General features: G+C 45.9%; 1 protein-coding gene across 4 annotated transcripts in view; it reads left to right on the top strand.

Annotated features, from left to right (window-relative positions):
* Nucleotides 1-22,045, top strand: part of NAV2 (neuron navigator 2) — a 353,869-nt gene extending 331,824 nt beyond the window's left edge. For all 4 annotated transcript variants that reach the window (XM_068148346.1, XM_068148344.1, XM_068148343.1 and 1 more), the window contains 13 exons: nt 1,397-1,569; nt 3,638-3,791; nt 4,689-4,848; nt 5,353-5,453; nt 6,336-6,431; nt 6,574-6,742; nt 8,325-8,560; nt 11,032-11,186; nt 12,370-12,441; nt 12,920-13,116; nt 13,726-13,844; nt 16,978-17,181; nt 17,608-22,045. In XM_068148346.1, the coding sequence (XP_068004447.1) occupies nt 1,397-1,569; nt 3,638-3,791; nt 4,689-4,848; nt 5,353-5,453; nt 6,336-6,431; nt 6,574-6,742; nt 8,325-8,560; nt 11,032-11,186; nt 12,370-12,441; nt 12,920-13,116; nt 13,726-13,844; nt 16,978-17,181; nt 17,608-17,733 (1,962 nt within the window). In that variant the 3' untranslated portion in view covers nt 17,734-22,045. The remainder of the gene's footprint in view (nt 1-1,396; nt 1,570-3,637; nt 3,792-4,688; nt 4,849-5,352; nt 5,454-6,335; nt 6,432-6,573; nt 6,743-8,324; nt 8,561-11,031; nt 11,187-12,369; nt 12,442-12,919; nt 13,117-13,725; nt 13,845-16,977; nt 17,182-17,607) is intronic.
* Nucleotides 22,046-22,261: the final 216 nt, after the last annotated feature.

Below are 22,261 nucleotides of genomic sequence, written 5' to 3'. Positions count from 1 at the left end.
GATGAGGCTTCCACTACCCCCCTGGCCAATCTGTGCCAGTGTCTCTTGGTGAAGAATTTCTTCCTAACATCCAATCTCAATCTACCCATTTCTAGTTTTGCTCCATCCCCCCCAGTCCTATCACTCCCTGACACCCTCAAAAGTCCCTCTCCAGCTTTCTTGTAGCCCCCCTTCAGATACTGGAAGGCCACAATTAGGTCTCCTGGGAGCCTTCTCTTCTCCAGACTGAACAGCCCCAACTCCCTCAGTCTGCCTCCATAGTGGAGGAGCTCCAGCCCTCTGATCATCCTCATGACCCTCCTCTGGACACATTGCAGCACCTCCATAGCTTTTTCAGCTCCTATTAAGCTGACACACGCTTTGTGATAGCATTAAATGCAGTATCCCGAGTTGTATGGGGCCCATGAGGATCATCAAGTCCAAACCCTGATTCCACAAAGGGCAACCTGAAAGTTTAACCCTGCATCTCAAAGTGTTGCCCAAGTAGTTCTTCAATACCAAGTACTGAACTGTAACTTCAGGGTACCATCAATTTAGTCATAGGAGCATTCATTCTATTTGTTGTTTGGGAAATGGCAGTCTCATTAATAAAGGGTCTTCATGTTGCAGGTAGGCTGAGAAGATTCAGTCCTTTCACCTGATGAAATACATGTTCCTGCAAGGCAAAGCACAATATTAACTTGGCTGTCAGCCAAAACATTCTGTCTGAGCTAGGGAGAAAATATCATTTAAGTAGTTAGGAGATTGAGGTCTGGTATCTCCCTCGAGTGATGCAAAAGATGACTGTGTGTTGTTTGAAACACCTGGGTTTGGATCCAGTTTTAAAGTAACTGCAGGCCTTTGCTGATTATTGCTGATGTTTGTCTTAGAAATCCAAAGTTGTCCTTATCACTGGCTTTATCTGTTAAAACATGTCTTTTTTCCTTCCCCCCCCTGCTTCCTTTTGCTTGTGCTTTTTCCGGCAGGTCAACGAGGTAAGGAAGACCTACTTTAAACTATGAGCTAGAAAGCTAACCCAACCCATTCACACCACTAACCAGTCCAGCATCATTAACCTTGGCTGAGCCACCTCACCTTAGAGCTGCAAGTTGCTACGGCCTGGCTGTAAAGCTTGTTGCACTGGACAGAATGTGCTATGAGAGAGAGAGAGAGTTCTCTTGCAAGCAGGAGGCTTTGATGCTCAGTTCCATTGACATTATTAATCTTAGAAAAATAGTTAAGGAAACAAAAAGCTTTTGACATTCTTTTTTTCCTTTATTTTTTACCCATATTAAAATGGATGTGAGTATGGCTGCCATCAGATGGAGTTTTTGCATGTTAGAGTCTTTGCTTTTTCTTGTGTTGCCTGGGTTCATTCTTAATGATGTGCCTACTGTCTGTTCTTTCCCCCCCCCAGCTACGCAGCTCCTTCAAGCAAGCTTTTGGCAAAAAGAAATCTCCCAAGTCAGCATCTTCTCATTCAGATATTGAGGAGATGACTGATTCTTCCTTGCCTTCCTCACCAAAGCTACCACACCACAACTCCACTGTCTCGACACCATTGCTGAGAGCTTCCCATTCCAATTCTCTGTAAGTGATTTGTGGATTTGTAAATAGAAAATAGAAAGGAAGGCCTCTGGCTGCACTGGTAGGGGAAAGGGGACTGGACAGATGGGCAGAGTCCAATGGGATGGCATTCAACAAGTCCAAGTGCCGTGTGCTGCACTTTGGCTACGGCAATCCCATGCAGAGCTACAGGCTGGGAGCAGAGTGGCTGAGAGCTCCCAGACAGAGAGGGACCTGGGGGTGCTGATCGACAGCCGCCTGAATATGAGCCAGCAGTGTGCCCAGGTGGCCAGGAGGGCCAATAGCATCCTGGCCTGCATTAGGAATAGTGTGGCCAGCAGGAGCAGGGAGGTCATAGTGCCCCTGTACTCTGCTTTGGTTAGGCCGCACCTTGAGTCCTGTGTCCAGTTCTGGGCCCCTCAGTTTAAGAAGGACATCGAAACACTTGAACATGTCCAGAGAAGGGCAACAAGGCTGGGGAGAGGTCTGGAGCACAGCCCTATGAGGAGAGGCTGAGGGAGCTGGGGTTGCTTAGCCTGGAGAAAAGGAGACTCAGGGGAGACTTTCTTGCTCTCTACAACTACCTGAAGGTAGTAGCCAGGTGGGGGTTGGTCTCTTCTCCCAGGCAACCAGTACCAGAACAAGAGGACACAGTCTCAAGCTGTGCCAGGGGAAGTTTAGGCTGGAGGTAAGGAGAAAGCTCTTCCCAGAGAGAGAGATTGGCCATTGGAATGTGCTGCCCAGGGAGGTGGTGGAGTCCCCATCCCTGGAGGTGTTCAAAAAAGGCTTGGATGTGGCACTTGGAGCCATGGTTTAGTTGTCAGGAGGTGTTAGGTATTAGGTGATAGGTTGGACTTGATGATCTCTGAGGTCTTTTCCAACCTGGTTGATTCTGTGATTCTATGAACTTGTGCATTTTGGCTTTTTGGTGGGGCAGACAGGTATCTCTCATTCACCTGATTTAGGGAGAGATGTTTTCAATGAAGTCTGCTTCCAAGCATGCAGCTGTGCAGTTGATCTCTCTAGAGATACCCTTACAAACCTGCTGAAATGCTACTCAGCCACCATCCTTTTGTGCTGGTTTTTTTTGTGTGGGAGGAGGGAATAAAAATGCCACCAGCTTTAAAGTGAGGAGGAATTTATCACGCTTGAATAGGTGTAGAGTTCCAAAGCCCTCCAGAGCAGTTCAGGGAAACCCAGCTGTGCACACCTGGTGAGCTTTAAATCTGTCTGTAAGCTCATCAATCTCCAACCCACTGCTGTTGAAGCCTGCACTCCCTTCACTTGTTTAGATTTTGGCTTCAGAAGTTTTCCTTGATGGAAACTACCATGGAAAAAAAAAAAAAGTGAAGACTCTCCAGTAGTAGATTTCTGCCAGAATTCTGTTGCAGATGCTGATTAAAGAAGCAGAACCCTCAGCCATGTTTACTTCAGTAGTGTCTAATGTTTCCCTCACCTATTTCATATCTTATGGTATCGATAATGTGAGAAGCCAAAACTCTTTGCTTGCTTCCTGCAGAACAGGAGGACTTTACTCCTCCCTTATTAATTTAAGAAGGACATTGAGACACTTGAACGTGTCCAGAGAAGGGCAATGAGGCTGGGGAGGGGTCTGGAGCACAGCCCTGTGAGGAGAGGCTGAGGGAGCTGTGGTTTCTTAGCCTGGAGAAGGCTCAGGGGAGAGCTTATTTCTCTCTACAACTACCTGAAGGGAGGTTGTAGCCAGGTGGGGGTTGGTCTCTTCTCCCAGGCAACCAGAACAAGACAACACAGTCTCAAGCTGTGCCAGGGGAGGTTTAGGCTGGAGGTGAGGAGAAAGTTCTTCCCAGAGAGAGTTGTTAGCCATTGGAAAGTGCTGCCCAGGGAGGTGGTGGAGTCACTGTCTCTGGAGGTGTTCAAAAAGGGATTGGATGTGGCACTTGGAGCCATGGTTTAATAGCCATGAGGTGTTGGGTGACAGGTTGGACTTGATGATCTCTGAGGTCTTTTCCAACCTTATTGATTCTATGATTCTATGAATAAATGCTGGGGAAGAACCACCTGAAAAGCACCAAATGGTCTCATTCAGTGTCTGGTTTTCAATCTTCTCCAGGATTTCTGAATGCACTGACAGTGAAGCTGAAACAGTCATGCAGCTGCGCAACGAGCTGAGAGACAAGGAGATGAAGCTGACCGATATCCGCCTGGAAGCCCTCAGCTCTGCTCATCAGCTTGACCAGCTGAGGGAGGCCATGAACAGAATGCAGGTAAGCAATAACCACCCCAAGTACTGCAGCCTCTCTTGATGTGTTAAGGAGTGGCCAACCTGCCGTGCAGTGAAGACCTGCAAGAAGCTAAATCTGAAGTTTTGAATGCTTACTTGTGGTGGGTTGAAAATTCCAACCCCCACCCCCAACATTAAATTTACCAGCCCAGCTCAGCTGGAAGCAAATGAAAGCTGTGCTCACAAGCAAAACTGCAATCTGCAATGGAATGCATTGGATATGTACAAATGTGCAATGTTTACAATATTTACAGGTATTTACAACTAATCAACAGCACAAGGACCCCCCTGGCCAAGAACTAGGGGAAGCTACTAGCTTCTCCCTTTCTGCCTCCACCTTACTCCCACCCTGTACAGAAAGGAGAAGAGAAAGGAACAGAGGGATGTTAGACTTAGCCAAAACAATGCAGCTAAGGCCAAGCAGAAGCAAGTTAGTATCTCTCCAGAGCAACACAGCAAGAAGAGAAGAGATGGGAAGGGATTGTTTTGGTACAACCATTTTTATGGTAGATATCTCTCCAATGAAATTGCTTAGAATTCTCTCTGGTTTCCTTTTCACACCCAAGAGGGATTTATTTACATTTTATCCCAGGGAGGTGGTGGAGTCACCATCCCTGGAGGTGTTCAAGAGGAGACTGAACGTGGCACTTGGTGCCATGGTCTAATCATGAGGTCTTGGGTGACAGGTTGGACTTGATGATCTTTGAGGTCTTTTCCAACCTTATTGATTCTATGATTATTACTTTTCTGCTCAAGGTCTGTGAAAACTTTTACAGGCATAGCCTGGAACAGCCACACTTACTCTTAAGTCAGTTATGTTACTGCCTTCAAAGTGTCTTTTCGCTGTGTGCCTTCTAACTCCTGGCTTGTCCCTTTCCAGAGTGAGATTGAGAAGTTGAAAGCAGAAAACGACCGGCTGAAATCTGAAAACCACGGCAGCTGTAGCAGGGCTCAGTCTCAGGTTTCCATTTCCTCCTCTCCAAGACATTCAGTGGGTCTCTCTCAGCACAGCTTGAACCTCACGGAGTCAACCAGTCTCGGTGAGTTCAAGGAGGAAGGCGGTGGGCAAGTAGCATCCTGCGCTGGGAAGGTTTGGTTGGGTTAGGTTAGCCACGGGAAACATGCAGGCAGTGGAAAGGGTTGCCAGCAGAGTTGTGGAGATGTGTCAGGAGCTGGCACAAAGCCTTCTTATAAAATGTCAGCATAGGTCTGCTACAGCCGAGATTGGACTTGTCCAATTCTGACCTCAGCTGCCAAGAGGCATGTTTAAAGCCATTTAATGGTGTAGATGTGCCAGGGGGATGTACTGCAGGAAGGGAAGTGCAGAGTAACTGGCTAATAACTTACAGTGGCCTTCACCTGGAGTGGTACTGGCCTGTGCTGGTGGGGGGGTGTCAATAAACCTCATTCCTGTGTTTTACCTTGGGGCAGGTGAAGCTCAGATGTGTTGTGTCTGGCTCCAATAAAGGTGCTGGCGTAAACCACGATGAGCTGTGTTGTTGTTAAGCTGAAGCTGTGAGGCTGTTGATGTTTTGTGCCCACAGATATGCTGTTGGATGACCCTGGAGATGGCTCTGCCCGCAAAGAAGGAGGCAGGCACGTCAAAATAGTTGTCAGCTTTCAGGATGAAATGAAATGGAAGGAGGTGAGTTGTCTTTCATCCCCAGCTTGGAAACGCCAGTGGCTTTGGAATGCACCAGGGAATTCACATCCAGTTTGGTTTGGAGGCTTTTTTAATCCCAGGCAAGCAGTGACAGAATGAGAGGACACAGTCTCAAGCTGTGCCAGGGGAGGTTCAGGCTGCATGTTAGGAAGAAATTCTTTCCAGAAAGAGAGATTGGCCATTGGGATGTGCTGCCCAGGGAGGTGGTGGAGTCACCATCACTGGAGGTGTTTAAAGAGAGATTGGATGAGGCACTTAGTGCCATGGTTTAGTTGATTAGATGGTGTTGGGTGAGAGGCTGGACTTGATGATCTCAAAGGTCTTTTCCAACCTGGTTAATTCTGTGTTCTTTTATTTGCTAAAGATTTGTCAATTTTTTTTCTCAGCAAAACTGTTCCTTGGTGTGTCACTAGTGATAGACAAGGCTCAGCTCCCTCCCACCTCCTTGGAACTGCTGAGAGCCATCACCTCCACTTCAGGTTGTCAGTAAAGTTACCACCTGGAAATTATTCTTCACATTTCAGTTGACCTTGAGGTTTTATGAGAGAAATCAGTTTCGAATAGAATAGACTAGACCAGACCAGGCCAGGTTGGAAGAGACCTTCAAGATCATCGTGTCCAACCAATCCAACCCACCTAAACAACTAACCCATGGCACCAAGCACCCCATCAAGTCTCCTCCTGAGCACCTCCAATGATGGTGACTCCACCACCATCATTAATTAATGTTTCCCGGTGAGTGCAGCTACAGAAGAACTGAAAATAAGAAAGGGAAAAGGCCCTCATTTTAGTTACATAAAGTAGATATGCCTGGTACAGTTAGGAGCTATTTCTTAACTTCAGTTCACATTTCTGTGCATCCAGGATTTGAGGCCTCGTGCCTTCCTCATAGGCTGCATTGGAGTCAGCGGCAAGACCAAGTGGGATGTGCTGGACGGGGTTGTACGGCGGTTGTTCAAGGTCAGTGAGTAGAGTTTGCTGTGTGCTTGACTTCTCCTGTTAGGTTTTGGTGGTACCATGAAATACTTCACTTGCTGTGGTGGTAATAAAGCCACAGAGCTTTCAGTGCTGCCTAACTGCCCGTGTCCCTCTGTCACCCCAGGAGTACATCATCCATGTGGATCCTGTCAGCCAGCTGGGGCTGAACTCGGACAGCGTTCTGGGCTACAGCATTGGCGAAATCAAGCGCACTAACAGTGCAGAGACACCTGAGCTGCTGCCCTGTGGCTATCTGGTTGGAGAAAACAACACTATTTCAGTTACCATCAAAGGTAATTGCACCTGACCTGTCTGTTGTAGTTCTCACTAATTACAGCTTTATCAAAGCTTGCTGTGTCAGGAAACTCAGAGGAGCAGAAGCTTTTTATTGTGTTTCCTTTTCTCATCCCTGCCTTTTATTTACTAGCCCTCCTATTTTCCTCTGATTCAGACAGCACTTACAGCATGCTAAGTCTATAAATTCAGCATCTTTTCAACCTGTAACAGTAGGAATTGGTAGGTTTGCTCCAAATATCTTGAACTGATGCCTGGAGCTGTCCTGGAGAGTACCTCAGAGCACAAAGGGATGCAACAGTTTGCTCCAAGATCACAGAACGGCTTAGCTTGGAAGGGACCTCAGAGATCATCTTCTCCACCCCCCCTTCCATAGGCAGGGATGGTCGAGGATTTGAGAGCATTGCCAAGCACCCTGCAGCTCAACTTTGAAATCTGGCCATGGCAATTGGCTGAAAGTGATTTGATTTTGGACTGTTGGTATGAAAAAAACCCATCAGTGGGCAGGAAGACAAAACAAGCCATGGAATATCTCCGTGTGCTGAAAGTATTCTGCTTACTTGGAACGCACTGGCCAGTAGTAAATCCCAACTGGAATGTTGCTTAAGGTCTAGCCACATCTGTAAAGCTGCCATCTGATTCTGTGTTGCACTTGCTTTGGCTTGACTTGCCCTTTGAAGCTTCATACCTGATAGCAGTTTCCAATAAAATAGAAATGCTTTTAATCAATCGATGGAAAATTGCTGCCATATCCCTTGGAGAGATAAAGCTGCCTATGTAAATATTTAATATTCCAAGTAACCAGTGAGGTGCAAACCTTCCTGTATGGCCTCTGCCAGCTTCCCTTCCTGCTGTTTATTTTGAAGCCCTGTGTGTTCTCCCCGAGCCAATTCCGCCTCGAGTGACTGCTGACGTTGCGTAAATGCTTATCAGCAGGAGTTTTATGTTAGCAGAGATAACTATCAGCACACAGAGAAGGAGTTTAATTACAAGGGGTTGGGAAAGCAGGGGGAGTTGATGATAGCTGGGGTGTTGGGGGTTTTTTTGTGTCTAGTGAACAGGTACAGCCCGGATGAGCATGCTGAAACGCTGGGGAAGGGACGGTTTGTATGTGAAAAGCAGAGCCTGCCACCAGCTAAGGTTCAGCTTCCACAGGGCTTTAGGGCACGGTAGGATGCAGCTGAGTGCTTTGAAAACAGAAAGCTGAGGAAGGATCCAGGCTAAGCCCACAAATCACTCCTTGTGCTTGTTTTAGCAGCTTCGTTTGTGCTCCCCTTGGCCACAGGGACACCAGAGTGGGGAAGGGATTTCTTTCTGAAGTGGGAAACAGCTTGATCAGGTCAGATCTAAATGTGCTGTTTCCCAGTGTTATTCTGGGGGAGTTCCTCTCCTGTTACTGGGCCCAGGTACTTTCACAAAGATCACATCTTTTCAGTTTGACTCCCTGACTCTTTCAACTGATTTTGATTTGTGCCAACTCCACTAATGGGTTTGCTTTGCAGCTTTATGATGACTTAGTTAAAGCAAAAAATCTAAGGGGACTGGGAATGCCTCTAAAGAAAGAATCTCTTCCTGTTGCAGGTATCTGTGAGAACAGTTTGGATGGCCTGGTGTTTGAGTCACTGATCCCAAAGCCTATCCTGCAGCGTTATGTCTCTCTGCTGATGGAACACAGACGGATTATCTTATCTGGCCCCAGTGGCACTGGCAAAACCTACCTAGCTAACAGGCTCTCTGAGTACATGGTCCTTAGAGAGGGCAGGGAGCTGGCTGATGGCATCATTGCAACCTTCAACGTGGACCACAAATCCAGTAAGGTAAAGACACAGAAGTATCCTTGCACAGTAAATGGAAAATGAGGGATTTCTCCTCTACTAATCCATCAAAAGCTGGGTTTAAATTTACCTTTCTTTTAAAAGTGTTGTGTTAATCCTGAAGGGAATCATGCTGAAGGTTTTCAGAGCTGCAGATTCATGGAGTCATAGAATGTTAGGAGTTGGAAGGGACCTCCAGAGATCATCGAGTCCAACCCTCCTGCCAGAGCAGGATCACCTAGGGCAAACCACACAGGAAGACATCCAGATGGGTTTTTGAAGCTCTCCAGAGAAGGAGACTCCACAACCTCTCTGGACAGCCTGTTGCAGTGCTCTGCCACTCTCACAGTAAAAAATTTTTCCTCAAGTTGAGATGGGATTTCCTGTGATTGACTTTACATCCATTGCCCTTCACCCTGTCCCTGAGTATCACTGCAAAAAGACTGGCTTCATCCTCCTGACAGCCACCCTGATTATGAGCCTGAATTAACAAGTTTCCAGGTCTATATTCAAACACCTAAAGGTGTCATAATTTTCAAGTGGTTAGGAGCCTGAGAATTGCCCAGGAAGTTAAACACCTGCCTAACATTCCCAGCAACTTAAGCAATCCCTATTGCACCTGGGCATTCTTCCAGAAACCCTCAAATGCATCTCTAGGGCTGTCAAGAGGTTCTGCAGCTGCAAGTATCAGCAGCTGCAATCTGCATGTGCTGGGTTGGGAGTCACTGTGTCCAGACACATCCTGCACCAGTAAGGCATGTCTCTGCTTTTTTTATGTGTTGCTGGTTTTGCTGAATATACCTCCAGTGAATGGTTAGATTAAAGGGAAAACAACCAACAAGAAAAAAGAGCAAGCTGCACATTTGCTGGCCTTGGGCACATTTGCCATTGGAGGAGGAGGGACAGTTGAAATTGTGGTTGTAGGCCACTGGTATAATTAGAGACATGCTGTGGAATAAAGGCTTGAAAGCTGCTGAGAAGGTTGGAAAAGACCTCATAGATCATCAAGTCCAACCTATTAACTAACACCTCATGACTAACTAAACCATGGCTCCAAGTGCCACATCCAATCCTTTTTTGAGCACCTCCAGGGACAGTGACTCCACCACCTCCCTGGGCAGCACATTCCAATGGCCAATTACTCTTTCTGGGAAGAACTTTCTCCTTACCTCCAGCCTAAACTTCCCCTGGCACAGCTTGAGACTGTGTCCTCTTGTTCTGGTGCTGCTTGCCTGGGAGAAGAGACCAACCCCCAGCTGGCTACAACCTACTTTGAGGTAGTTGTAGAGAGCAATGAGGTCTCCCCTGAGCCTCCTCTTCTCTAGGCTAAGCAACCCCAGCTCCCTCAGCCTCTCCTCATAGGGCTGTGCTCAAGACCTTTCCCTTGCTGCCCTTCTCTGGACACCTTCAAGAGTCTCAATGTCCATCTTAAATTGAGGGGCCCAGAACTGGACACAGGACTCAAGGTGTGGGCTCAGCAGTACTGAGCACAGGGCAGAATGACTTCCCTGCTCCGGCTGGCCACACTATTGCTGATGCAACCACAACCAGCCAGCCAGCAGCCCCACAAAGCTCATCCTTCTTTTATAGCATTACCAAAGGCTTCCAAATTTGGCCTCTGCTGAGGGATGCTTTATTCCAGGTTAGTTTTACCAGCTGTATTTCAGCAGACACATCATTGCAAGAAGATTTAACAAACCCAGCTGGGATGCAAAGTTTGTATAATGAGAAGAGTTTATACAAAGAAAGAGTTTAACAGTTTCCTGAAAAGAAAAAGGTAGCCTACATTTCAGACCTCTGAGATTCAGATTAGGGCAGCACCAATGGAAAGGCACAACCCAGGTGACAAAATCTTAGCCTTTGCCTCACACAGGGTTTCTGCTGCAGTATTTGCATCTTCAACATAGCCTACAAAAGAGAAGGAGGAACAAGAGAGCAGGAGAGGGGATTTAATAAATGTTTCTAAGTATCTGAGGGCTGGGGGTCAGGAGGCAGGGGCCAGGCTCTGCTCACTGGCACCCTGGGATAGGACAAGGAGCAGTGAATATAAACTCCAGCACAGGAGGCTCCACCTCAACATGAGGAGGAACTTCTGCACTGTGAGGGTCACAGAGCACTGGAACAGGCTGCCCAGAGAGGTTGTGGAGTCTCCTTCTCTGGAGGCTTTCAGGACCCATCTGGATGTGTTCCTGTGTGACCTGCGCTGGATTCTATGCTCCTGCTCTGGCTGGTTGGACTTGCTGATCTCCTGAGGTGCCTTCCAACCCCTAACATCCTGTGATCCTGTGACATTCTTGTTCTTGCATGGAAGTTGGCTGTGTTTGGAAGGTGTCAGGCTCTTCTTCTGTAGATTTCATGACACAGCCAGGAGTGTATTCACCTGAACTGCATTTTCAGGGATTATGATGATAACTCCTCTCTTCTTTCCCCCCACCCTGTTATTTCTTTTTCTTTCCTTCACCTGTGCCCTGCAGGAGCTCCGCCAGTACCTGTCCAACCTAGCAGACCAGTGCAACAGTGAAAATAACGCTGTGGATATGCCTCTTGTCATCATTCTGGATAACCTGCATCATGTTAGCTCCCTAGGAGAGATCTTTAATGGACTTCTGAACTGCAAGTACCACAAATGGTAAAGGAATGATACCAGAATGCAGTCCAAAACTTCAATACTGCTTGCAAAATGCCATCACAGAGCAACCTCTAGATCAGTTTGGTAAAGTGGAGCAAGATGGCCAGACCAATCATGTTGTGGAGCTTTAGAGGTTAGGAGGAGATCTGTTAGAGAGCAGCCTTGTGGAGAAGGACCTGGGAGTCCTGGTGGATAACAAGTTATCCGTGGGACAGCAGTGTGCCCTGGTGGCCAAGAGGGCCAATGGGCAAGAGCATCAAGGGGAACCTGGGGTGGATTAGGAGGAGTGTGTCCAGCAGATGGAGGAATGTCCTTCTCCCCCTCTACTCTGCCCTGGTGAGACCTCCTCTCGAGTACTGTGTTCGATTTTGGGCTCCACAGTACACAAGGGACAGGGATCTACTCAAGACAGTCCAGCAGAGGGCTATGAGGATGGTTAAAGGGACTGGAGCACTGCCCTATGAGGAGACGCTGAGAGCCCTGGGGCTGATTAGTCTGCAGGAGAGAAGACTTGAGAGAGGATTTAATAAATGTTCATAAATATCTGAGGCAGGGGACAGGCTCTGCTCACTTGCACCCTGGGATAGGACAAGGGGCAATGGATATAAACTACAGCACAGGAGGTTCCACCTCAACATGAGGAGGAACTTCTTCACTGTGAGGGTCACAGAGCACTGGAACAGGCTGCCCAGAGAGGTTGTGGAGTCTCCTTCTCTGGAGACATTCCAGCCCCATCTGGATGTGTTCCTGTGTGACCTGTGCTGGATTCTATGCTCCTGCTCTGGCAGCAGGGTTGGGCTTGATCTCTGGAGGTCCCTTCCAACCCCTAGCATCCTGTGAGCCTGTGATAAAATGATCAATGGCTCTGAAGTCAATGACAAACAAAAGAAAGTCGTTGAGGGTTTGTGCCATTTGCATTCATTTCATGCAGTGGATCTCTTCAATACTAAACCCCCATTTTTAGTGACAGATCCTCCTTTTGAGACTCCTCTTTTGCTTCCAGAATTTGATGCTCTTAGAAGTCAGAATCCCAGCAGAGAAGCTGGTTATAAGGAACTAGGGAAATGTTATTTGACAGAAGAAGTTTGAATAACCTTTCTTGGTGCTGAGATCTTACCAAAAAGTTCTTTTCCATAGTGTACAGGTTTGGTGTCATTAATTCTCTCTTTGGTTTTTTCCATAGCCCATACATTATTGGCACAATGAACCAAGCCACCTCCTCCACACCTAACCTTCAACTTCACCACAATTTCAGGTACTGTTTGTTCAAGTTTCTTGTTTGTGTTTGTGGACTGGCAAAGGGGTAATGGCTCCTGAGTCATCTGAAATTGCTCTTATCAGCTGAAATAGCAAACCAAGGGCGAAAAACCATTCGCTGCTGGTTGCTGCCCTGACTTGTGTGGCTTTGTTATGATGCTGCTGCTGCTGCTGCTAAAGTAACTGTGGTTCATAAAACTACTTCTTCACAGAGGATTGCTGACATATTTGCTCCTCTGACAAATTTTAAGTAAGAAAAGAGGCCAAGGAGATACTGCATGAGAAAGAAACTGGGGAGGGAAAATGCACCATACAAAGAGCTTCAGCTGGTGAGCTCATCATTCCAAAATCATTTGTTGCTAAGAGATTTTGGGATATAGCTCATTTCAGCCAGGATCACTGTCTAGAAATGCTCCATTTAGCCCAGTGGTCAGTGGCATAAAAGAGAAGTAATGGCCATTTCTGTTGTTCTCTAGGTGGGTGCTATGTGCTAACCACACCGAGCCAGTCAAGGGCTTTCTAGGCCGCTTCTTGAGGAGAAAACTCATTGAAACAGAGATCAGTGGCAGGATGAGAAATGCAGAGCTGGTTAAGATTATTGATTGGATTCCCAAGGTCTGGCAACATCTGAACAAGTTCTTGGAGGCTCACAGCTCCTCTGATGTTACTATTGGTAAGTGCTCTGCCCATGTGCTAGACACGTGTAAGTGAGTGTGGTTTATTTCCTTGTCTTAAGAAAGGTTTCTTTTAGATGATAGAATCATAGAATTGTCAGGGTTGGAAAGAACCTCAAGGATTATGTAGTTCCAGCCCCCTAGCCATGGGCAGGGAAGCCTTCCACTAGGTCAGGTTGCCTGAAGCCACAATCCAGCCTGGCTGCAAAAACCTCCAGGGATGAGGCTTCCAGCACCTCCCTGGGCAACCTGTGCCAGTGTCTCACCACCCTTACAGTGAGAGGGCAGAGTACTCTGAGGCAAACTCTACAAGAACTTCCCTGAGCATTTTTCTTTTCTCTTTTTTTTGCTAACTGAAAAGGACTTCTAAGTCCTGGGTACAGAACTGTGTCAATGAAATCTGGTTGATTGCTCTTGCTTTCAAGGGCTGTAGTTTTGCAACTTGATTCAGACTTTTGAGCTCTCACCAAGAGCAGTTCACGAGATGGCTACCTGTGTTCTCTCATCCTTCCCTTCTTTCTCCAGAGAAGTGGAAGCTGTTTGATCCTGTTTTGAGGAATATCATGGTGGTGATAGGAGTGTAACACCTGAATGTCTTCCCTTTCCAGGTCCACGGCTCTTCCTCTCCTGTCCAATAGACGTAGATGGTTCTAGAGTTTGGTTTACTGACTTGTGGAACTACTCCATCATCCCATACCTTCTGGAGGCAGTCAGAGAAGGGCTACAGGTGAGCAGGCAGAGGTGATAAATCATAGGTTTTGAATGGTATCTCTTCAAAGGGGCAGCACAACAGCACTTTCTGGAGGTAGAACTTTTGAATACCTGCATGTCTGTGAGGCTGTATCCTAAACTGCCTTTAACTCCAGGCAGAATTCTTCTTTGTCATTCATTTCAGGCAGAATTCTTCTTCTCTGTCATTCATTTCAGGCAGAATTATTCTTCTCTGTCATTAATTTCAGGCAGAATTATTCTTCTTTGTCATTCATTTCAGGCAAAATTCTTCTCTTTTATCATTAATTTCAGGCAGAATTCTTCTCTTTCAGTGATAAAATTAATGATAATTTCAGGCAGAACTCTTCTCTTCAAACTATTTTGAAGAGAACTCCAGATTGGATTTTTTCTTCTGGGGGTTGGGGTGGGGTGGAGGAAATATTGTTGCCAAGCTCCTATCATTTTCAGTGGGGAGAGTGAGACACCCAAATATCTTTCAATAAGCTATTCCAGAAGCACACCTTGAAATTGTACTGTGCATCTGAAAAACATGTTTGTGGTCATGAACTCAGTTAGGATTTTCCAGTGTAAGTCAAATCTTTCAGCAGAGGAGAAGCAAAGCTCTGCATGGACAGAAATGTGTTAAGGAGTGCCAGGATCAGTGATCTTTTGGTTACTTCTCAGTCTGCAGGATGGATTTTTCAGTAGATTCCTTCATAATTCTGTCAGAGACCATAGTGAAATCATCAGTGATTGCCTGTGCCTAGTAACTGATTCATACTCTAGCAATTTGGAGAGTTAAAGGTGTTGCCAGGCAATTCCAGACATCTGTAGGGCAATAAAGCTTGCTGGAATCAAGGAGGAGGGTTCAACAGAGGACTGGTATGGACTTGCCACCATCACTTGTACTCCAGGCATAGAATCAGAGGGATGGTTTGGGTTGAAAGAGAACTTAAAAATCACCTAATTCCAACCCACCAGCCATGGCCAGGGACACCTTCAACTAGACCAGGTTGCTCAAAGCCTCATCACTGACCATTTCTAAGGAAGGGGCATCCACAGCTTCTCTGAGCAACCTGTTCCAGTGTCTCACCACACTCACAGTAAGCAATTTCTTCCTTACCTTTAACCTAAACCTCCCCTCTTTCAGTTTACAACCACTACCCCTCACCCTGTCACTGCATTCCCTGGTAAAGAGTCCTTTCCCATCTTGCTCTCTACAACTACCTGAAGGGAGGTTGTAGACAGGCAGATGTTGGTCTCTTCTCCCAGGCAGCCGGTACCAGAACAAGAGGACACAGTCTCAGGCTGCACCAGGGGAGGTTTAGGCTGGATGTTAGGAGGAATTTCTATACAGAGAGAGTGATTGCCCATTGGAATGGGCTGCCTGGGGAGGTGGTGGAGTCACCATCATTGGAGGTGTTCAGGAGGAGACTTGATGGGGTGCTTGGTGCCATGGGTTAGTTGTTTAGGTGGTGTTGGATTGGTTGATGGGTTGGACGTGATGATCTTTAAGGTCTCTTCCAACCTGGTTCATTCTATTCTATACTGGGAGGCTGCACTAAGGTGTCTTTGGTCTCCCAGTCATTTCTCTTTGGTGCTTTGTGAAGCAAACTTTGTGATCCCCACCCCCTTGATTGTGAAAGTGGTGAGCAGAGCTGGCTGCTGTGGCAGGGAGCAGTGACTTAGTCGCTCAGCCTGTCATCTGCTAAGGACTTCATACCTTGAAATGGGAAACTCTGCTCACCAGCTGATTTTCCAGAAACTTGCTAGCAGCCACACAGACCTTCTAGATAGCAAAGACATGTGAAAAATATCAAATCCTCCCCACTTGGCAACTGGCACAGCCTGCTGTAAATGTGAGAACAAGAATCAAACGGGAGAGCTGGTTTACCACAGCCTGAAGACATCACGCTGAGAAAATAATAGAGCACAGATGAAGGATGGAGGAGCATTTGGGTTGTGGAAGAGGTTTAAGATGGCCTAGCTCCATCTGCTGGGCAATTCTGTGCTGGGCTGGGGCTCAGTTCTATTTCAGAACAAAGCAGATAGGATCACAAGAATGGTTTTGGTTGGAAAAGACCTTTAAGTCCAACCACCACTGATGCTGATGTTTAGAGCAATTTAATACTTGGTGTGTGCCAAAAATAAAACCCCCACAAAAATCCAAGAGGAGGAAAATGAGAGAGTCTCAGATCTGTCAGAGAGCTGCTGAATTTCTTTGTTAGACCACAGCTTTTCCTGCTGTGCATTGGGCAGGAGAGTTCTCCAAAGCCAAAGTGCCTGGAAGCAGCTCTGGTTGCTGAGGATGTTTAGGATAAAACTGATAAAGCCTACACTAAAGTTCTCAAGTCACTTCAAGTCACAGTTATGCTTTTGAAAGTCATATGGGCATCACAAAGAATGTATTACTTAATTAAGGCAAACCTGACTGAATAGAACAAGAATACTCTGGGGTCCTGTAACAGCCTCTTTGACTCAGAAAAAGATTTTGAAGCAGAGCCTTCTTACTTGGGGTAGGAGCCCTGGCCACAGCCAAACCCTGCTGGTGTTACTTCTTGGCTGAATACAAATCCCCCTGCCTTGACAACCTTTTGCTGTGACATCCATCATCACTGCCTGATGACAAGTCTCATGTTTCCTCCTACACTTTCCGCTGCCAGTGGTTTCCCAAGGACAGCAAATGCAGATAAGGCAGCTGCTGGTGCCACTAAGATGTCAATATTGACAGCCTCTCATGCATGCTGACTTGGTTTAAGTTAGCTTTATTAAGGGAGGTTATTTCCAGGTCTCCCTTTCTTCAGCTGGTGCCAAGAGAAGGGTGCTGTAGTGCCAGAGAAGTTGGTCAGCCACTAAAGCCAGCTGTTAAAACCAGCTAAAGCTTGGTGTGTGGTTAGGAAACCTCCTTTGTTTGTGTTCAGCTCTGCTTGCCAAGTGTCCTCTGTAATCCAAGAGGCATGGCACATTCACAGGCTCACAGGATGTTAGGGGTTGGAAGGGACTTCCAAAGATAATTGAGTCCAGCCCCCCCTGCCAGAGCAGGACCATAGAATCCAGCATAGGTCGTGTTCATTCCATGTTCATTAGGTAGGCACTGAAGGAAATGGTGCAGTGATGGTGATGTTTTACATGTTCTTATGCTTTTCCAGCTGTATGGGAGGAGAGCACCCTGGGAAGATCCTGCCAAATGGGTAATGGACACCTACCCCTGGGCAGCCTCCCCGCAGCACCATGAGTGGCCTCCTCTGCTGCAGCTGCGGCCTGAGGACGTGGGCTTTGACGGCTACTCGATGGCACGGGAAGGTTCCACCAGCAAACAAGTCCCAGTGAGTGATGCTGAAGGAGATCCTTTGGTAAGCTCTCCCTTCTGAAATGGCAGGACCTCTTCATTTCCCTCCTTTATGGGGGTTAGTAAAGGCCAGTTGAGCAGTGGTTAGAAGCTGCAGAATGAGAAGGCAGTGTTTCTGGGGAAGCCATCAAGTCAGCCTGGGGATATGTTCATACAGTTTTGTGAGAAACAGCAGCAGAAGCTTCTCAGATTCATTTGTGGAGGGTATTTTGAGGATTTGAGCTTGAGGGTAACACTAAGTGCACATTTTCCTGCAATGGGAAATGGTTATTGGAGCTGCTGTGCAAGCTGTGAATGCCCTGAAGCTGCTTTGTTGTGGTGTGTGGTTTTTCCAGAGAGAACAAGGTGAATGCCCCTGTAGCTTTCCTATGGAATTCTTACTCTTTCTGCCTCAGAATACAAATAATTGTGACCTTCCCTGCCTCTGCAGATGAACATGCTCATGAGACTGCAAGAAGCAGCCAACTACTCAAGTCCCCAGAGTTACGACAGTGACTCTAACAGCAACAGCCATCACGATGACATCCTCGACTCGTCTCTGGAGTCGACGTTGTGATCTTCCTCAGATGGAAATAGGTTGGTTCCATTCTTACTCTCCCACTGGGCAAGAACTCTGATCACTGACTTATGAAAAGAACATGTTCCTGGGCTGGGACCTCAGTATTAGAGCTGCAAGAACAAGAAGACACTTGGAGTCAGTCTTGAACCTGGGTGCAGGCAACCCAAGCAACCTTTGTATTGTTTTTCTTTTGAGGATGATGAGAACTGCACTATTCCTTTGGTTTCTTCTGTTTAGTTGCTGTAAACTCTCATGCCTAAGATACTGAAGATGGTAAAAATAATCATCCTTACTAAAAATTGAAGGGGCAGGGGGGAGCTTCACAGCTATGAAGCAAACAGCTTTGTGCCATGTACTGTCCTGAAGGAGAGGGGGAGAGGGTATTTTTTGCCTATGCTGCTTCTGACCAAACACATTTAGGTGAGGGCTGGACTTTTACCAATCAGCTTTGCAGATTCAACTCAGCTTCATATAGTTCTGGTGCTATAACAATACTGCTTGCCTTGGTAAGAATACTCCAAACAAACAAACAAACAAAAAGGCAAAGCTGCAAACCAGGGAAGTTTGAATAAATAATAAAGTTTAACTAATAATAATAATAATTAAAAAAAAAAGAAAAAAAAAAGGAAAAAAAGAAAGAAAAAAAAAAGAAAGAAAAGAAAAAGTGCTGCTCTCCTTGCCAGTCTGAGACCTTGGCTGTCTTTCATTGTGTGTTTATAAAGAGATATATATAAATGGGAATATATGGAAATATATATACAGGCCGAACAAGTCAGGTTTCTACAAACACTGTGTAACAATCAATCCTACTACAAGCAAAAGATCAGGTAGCCCTTTGCTGGTCAGGGTCTGATTCTCTTCCCACTTCCATCCACCTAACCAACTCAGCTGACTTCAGTGGCACGACACTGAGGTATTTCCAGCTAGGAGAGAGGAGCTCGCCTCCTCCGCAGAAGTCAGCGACAGGGCCGTGCCCCGTGAAGTCCGGCAGCCCCTGAGAGCCTTCGGCAGCGCACAGGCTGTCCACGGAGGTGAGCTGCACCCCTGAGAAGGGACTGAATTGGACTTTCTGGTTTTACTTCTTGCCATGAAATGTTACAGCTGTTTTCTAAAAGCTTTTGGGTTTTAGTCAGAGGTTTCGTTCCAATCAGCACAAGCGTAAAGAGGTTCACTACAGCTCAGCTGTGTGGCGCTGCCGGTGCTGCTCTGCTGATCAGATTTACTCCCGTCACTTTTCTTTTGAATTGCAGAAAAGCTGAATAAAGTTGATGAGTATTTAGCAGTATTCAGGTCAGGAAGGAAAGGAGGGAAGGTGCTGTGTCTTTGAAGTTTAGCTGGGCCATGCATTCGAGTTTTGGCGGAGCTGTGAACCTGGTTTTATTTCTCCTCCTCTCTGAACGCACACACCTACAGGGTCAGTGTTAAGGCTTGTACTTCTCTTGGGGAGCAAGAACACCTCACAAAGAATTGCACTTTCCTCTTGATGGAAGCAGATGCTCACACCACCACCACCACCACCACCACCATGTCAGCTGTACCTCAGCAAACACTTCACTCCTCACTATGGATCTGTGCAAGCCTTTCCCAGCTATCTTTTGGTGCTGACTTTTAAAACGATGCCTTATTTTGTACTAATTGTGTTTGAGTAAATTAGTGCTGTATATTGGGGGGGGGTATTTAAAGAAAACAGGGCTAAAAGTCATCTCTTGGAATATCATCAGTTGCTGTGAATATTGTTTGTATGAGATGCTAGGTTTTGTTTAAATGTGACGTAAAGGGGGGGGAAAAAAAAACAAAGGAGGGAAACGAGAGAACTCTTCAGGTTCAGATCAACCTGCAGCTGACAATAGATCACTGAAGAGCTGGTTAATCCATGCAGGAGAGGGGGGAAAAGAGCAAACACCTTTTCAGCTACACTGAGTGCTGTCATGAATAGCTTGCAAGGAATATGCTGGGCTTTCAACTCACAGGGAGAGAACTTCCTGCAAACACTTTTGTGAGAGCTCATGGGTTGCAAGTCAGCTAAGAGAGAGAAGTTCCTGCTTCTGTGACTCAGCTTGAGAGGAAGGTTTGATTATACCTCATGACTTTCTGTAACATTAACTACTTTGTCTTACTGAGCTGGTCTTGAATCTGCTCACGTTACAGCTTTCAAGTGCTGATGACCTTTTCTTTTTTTTATCGTTGTTATTATTATTATTAATAATTATTATTGTTGTTGTTATTAAAAAAAAAGAAAAAATATTGTAAAAGGAAACAAAAAACTATTTTACTGAGGGGGTGGGGGCAGAGCTTGGTGTTGTTACTGTTTTAAACCTTATGAACTCTTGTTGCGTTGTTTCACTCGATGAACTCTTTTGAGGGTTCCTCGGCCAATGTTCCTAACCCAATTCTTGGTACTGTAAGCATGGGATAGATCTGGATGGCCTCCAAATGCCCAGCGTGCTGATGAGGAGTTGGAGAGAGGCTCATTTTCCCAGCAGTTCTGACCATTCTGCTTCCCAGCACTGACTTTACCTGCTTACTACTGTGAATTTTGGTACCTAATCCCCCACCTGAATCCATGCAGACAGAGCATGTGCCTGTGAAAAAAACAACCACCGACTAATCCAGTTGCAGGGCTCGGGCTTTAAATGGGCTTAATGTGCTAGAAAAGGTCTCAGTTAGCCTTTAACTGTGATCTAGAAGACATCTTTAAAATGATCTTTTATTTGTGGGGAAGGGGGAAATCTGTTTTGAGGTTGGTTTTTGGGTTTGGCTCATTTTTAACCCTGTGCTGAAGCTCAGGAAGGAGTTTCTGGCTTTTTATTTTTTCCATAGCTACTGTCTTGGATTACAGCAAGAGAGGCAATTTGTGGGTAGGCTACTCCCAATACTCAGCATAAAGACCTTTGGGAAGCAGGGTTCCCTGTTGTGCACACCTCTGAGTTTTGGTCAAGGCTTTTCACAGAGGAAGCCTTTCTCTGAGTGACTTTGTTCTCATTTTAAGGCTTTTTCAAAACACTTCTTTTTCTACTTGGGTTGGTGTGTTTTTTTTGGGGGGGGGAGGGTTTGGGAGGGGAAAGGATTTGTTGGATTTTTATTCCAGACAAAGTTGGCTTGTTAAAAGGGGGGAAAAAAAAAAAAAGAGACACTAAATCAAATCAATCAAGCAGAAAGAAATGCAAGATTCTATGCAACATTCACCTGGAGTTAGGAATGGATCGTGTAAAGCATATTCTTTTCCTTCACAACTGCCAAGGATGATCCAGGCCATAAATAAGATGTGGTTTTATTTGGAGAAGTAAAGGGTGGGGAGAAGGGATGGGGGAGGAGAGGGGAGGGTGTTGGTGAAGCCTGTTTTTCTTTGGGGGGGGGTGTGTGTTACATTTTGGAAGAGGCAAACTGATATCTCCTTGTTGATGCTTGACTTGGATATTACGTGTATGAAATCTCGTCTGCGTGTGGCGATTTGCTTTCCAGTTAAAAACACAACAACAAGCAACAACAAAAAAGAAGGGGGGGGAAAAGAAACCCCCCCCACACACACACAAAAAAAAAACCTCACAAAAAACACACAAAAAAGAACACACACAAAAGAACACACACACAAAAAAAGGACACACAAAAAAACCCACACAGAAAAAGGACACACAAAAAACCCACACCAAAAAAAGGAACACACACAAATAAACCCACACAGAAAAATCACACATAAAAACAATCACCAAAAAATACCCAAATACACACAAAAAAATCACCCAAAAAACCCCAAACACACACAAAAAAAAAGGCAAAGCAAGAGAAAATTAATTACTCCTACTCCTAATGACTCTTTCTCTGTTGGGTATTAAATGGAAGGTTGCTGTTTGGATCTCGTCGTTTCCAGTGGAGCAGCTTCTGAGCTGCGTTCTCTTAAGATGTACATTTCCTCGTTGTAACATAGAAAGTGTAAATAATTTGATTAAAAGTGCTGCATTTTGATGACTTTTTTCTAGCCATTTTTAAAAGAAGGGTGGGGGGGGGGGGGTAAGAAAAACAAAAGAAAACCACAAAGCAAAGCTAGGAACTGAGTATTTTGTGTACGTCTACGATGTTTCGGGGTCGGTCTGGGTTGGGTTTGTTTCCACTTGCTCCCCTCCCTAATTTAACTTTCAGTTCTCAGTTAGGATTGGAATTTGTGAATGGTCTGTTTGAGATCATGCCTCCCTTTTCTCACCCTCCCTGTCCCTCGGCCTTCCCCTCCCCTGTGTCATGGAGAATAAAGCTGATGATTGTACCAGTCTTAAATTATTCATGATTCAATAAAATTGATGCTTATTTATTCAGATTTGTGGCTTCCCATCACTTTTTGTCCCCTCTTTTAATCAACTTTTTTTTTCCCCCCCCTCTGATGATTGTGAGGTTCACTTCTTGGTTTTATTGGCTTCTTTTAAGTACTTGGGAAAAGATGCCAGCAGCCCTTACCTACATCCAGGAGGAAACTTGGTAGAGCAACCACACCAAGAGGATTCAGTCTGGAGAAGAGAAGGCTCTGAGAAGACCT

The sequence above is a fragment of the Melanerpes formicivorus genome, unplaced genomic scaffold, assembly GCF_026170545.1.
Source record: "Melanerpes formicivorus ecotype bairdi unplaced genomic scaffold, bMelFor1.0.p_v2 SCAF_16, whole genome shotgun sequence".
Classification (NCBI taxonomy): domain Eukaryota; kingdom Metazoa; phylum Chordata; class Aves; order Piciformes; family Picidae; genus Melanerpes; species Melanerpes formicivorus.
This window is presented reverse-complemented; position numbering and strand designations above follow the sequence as displayed.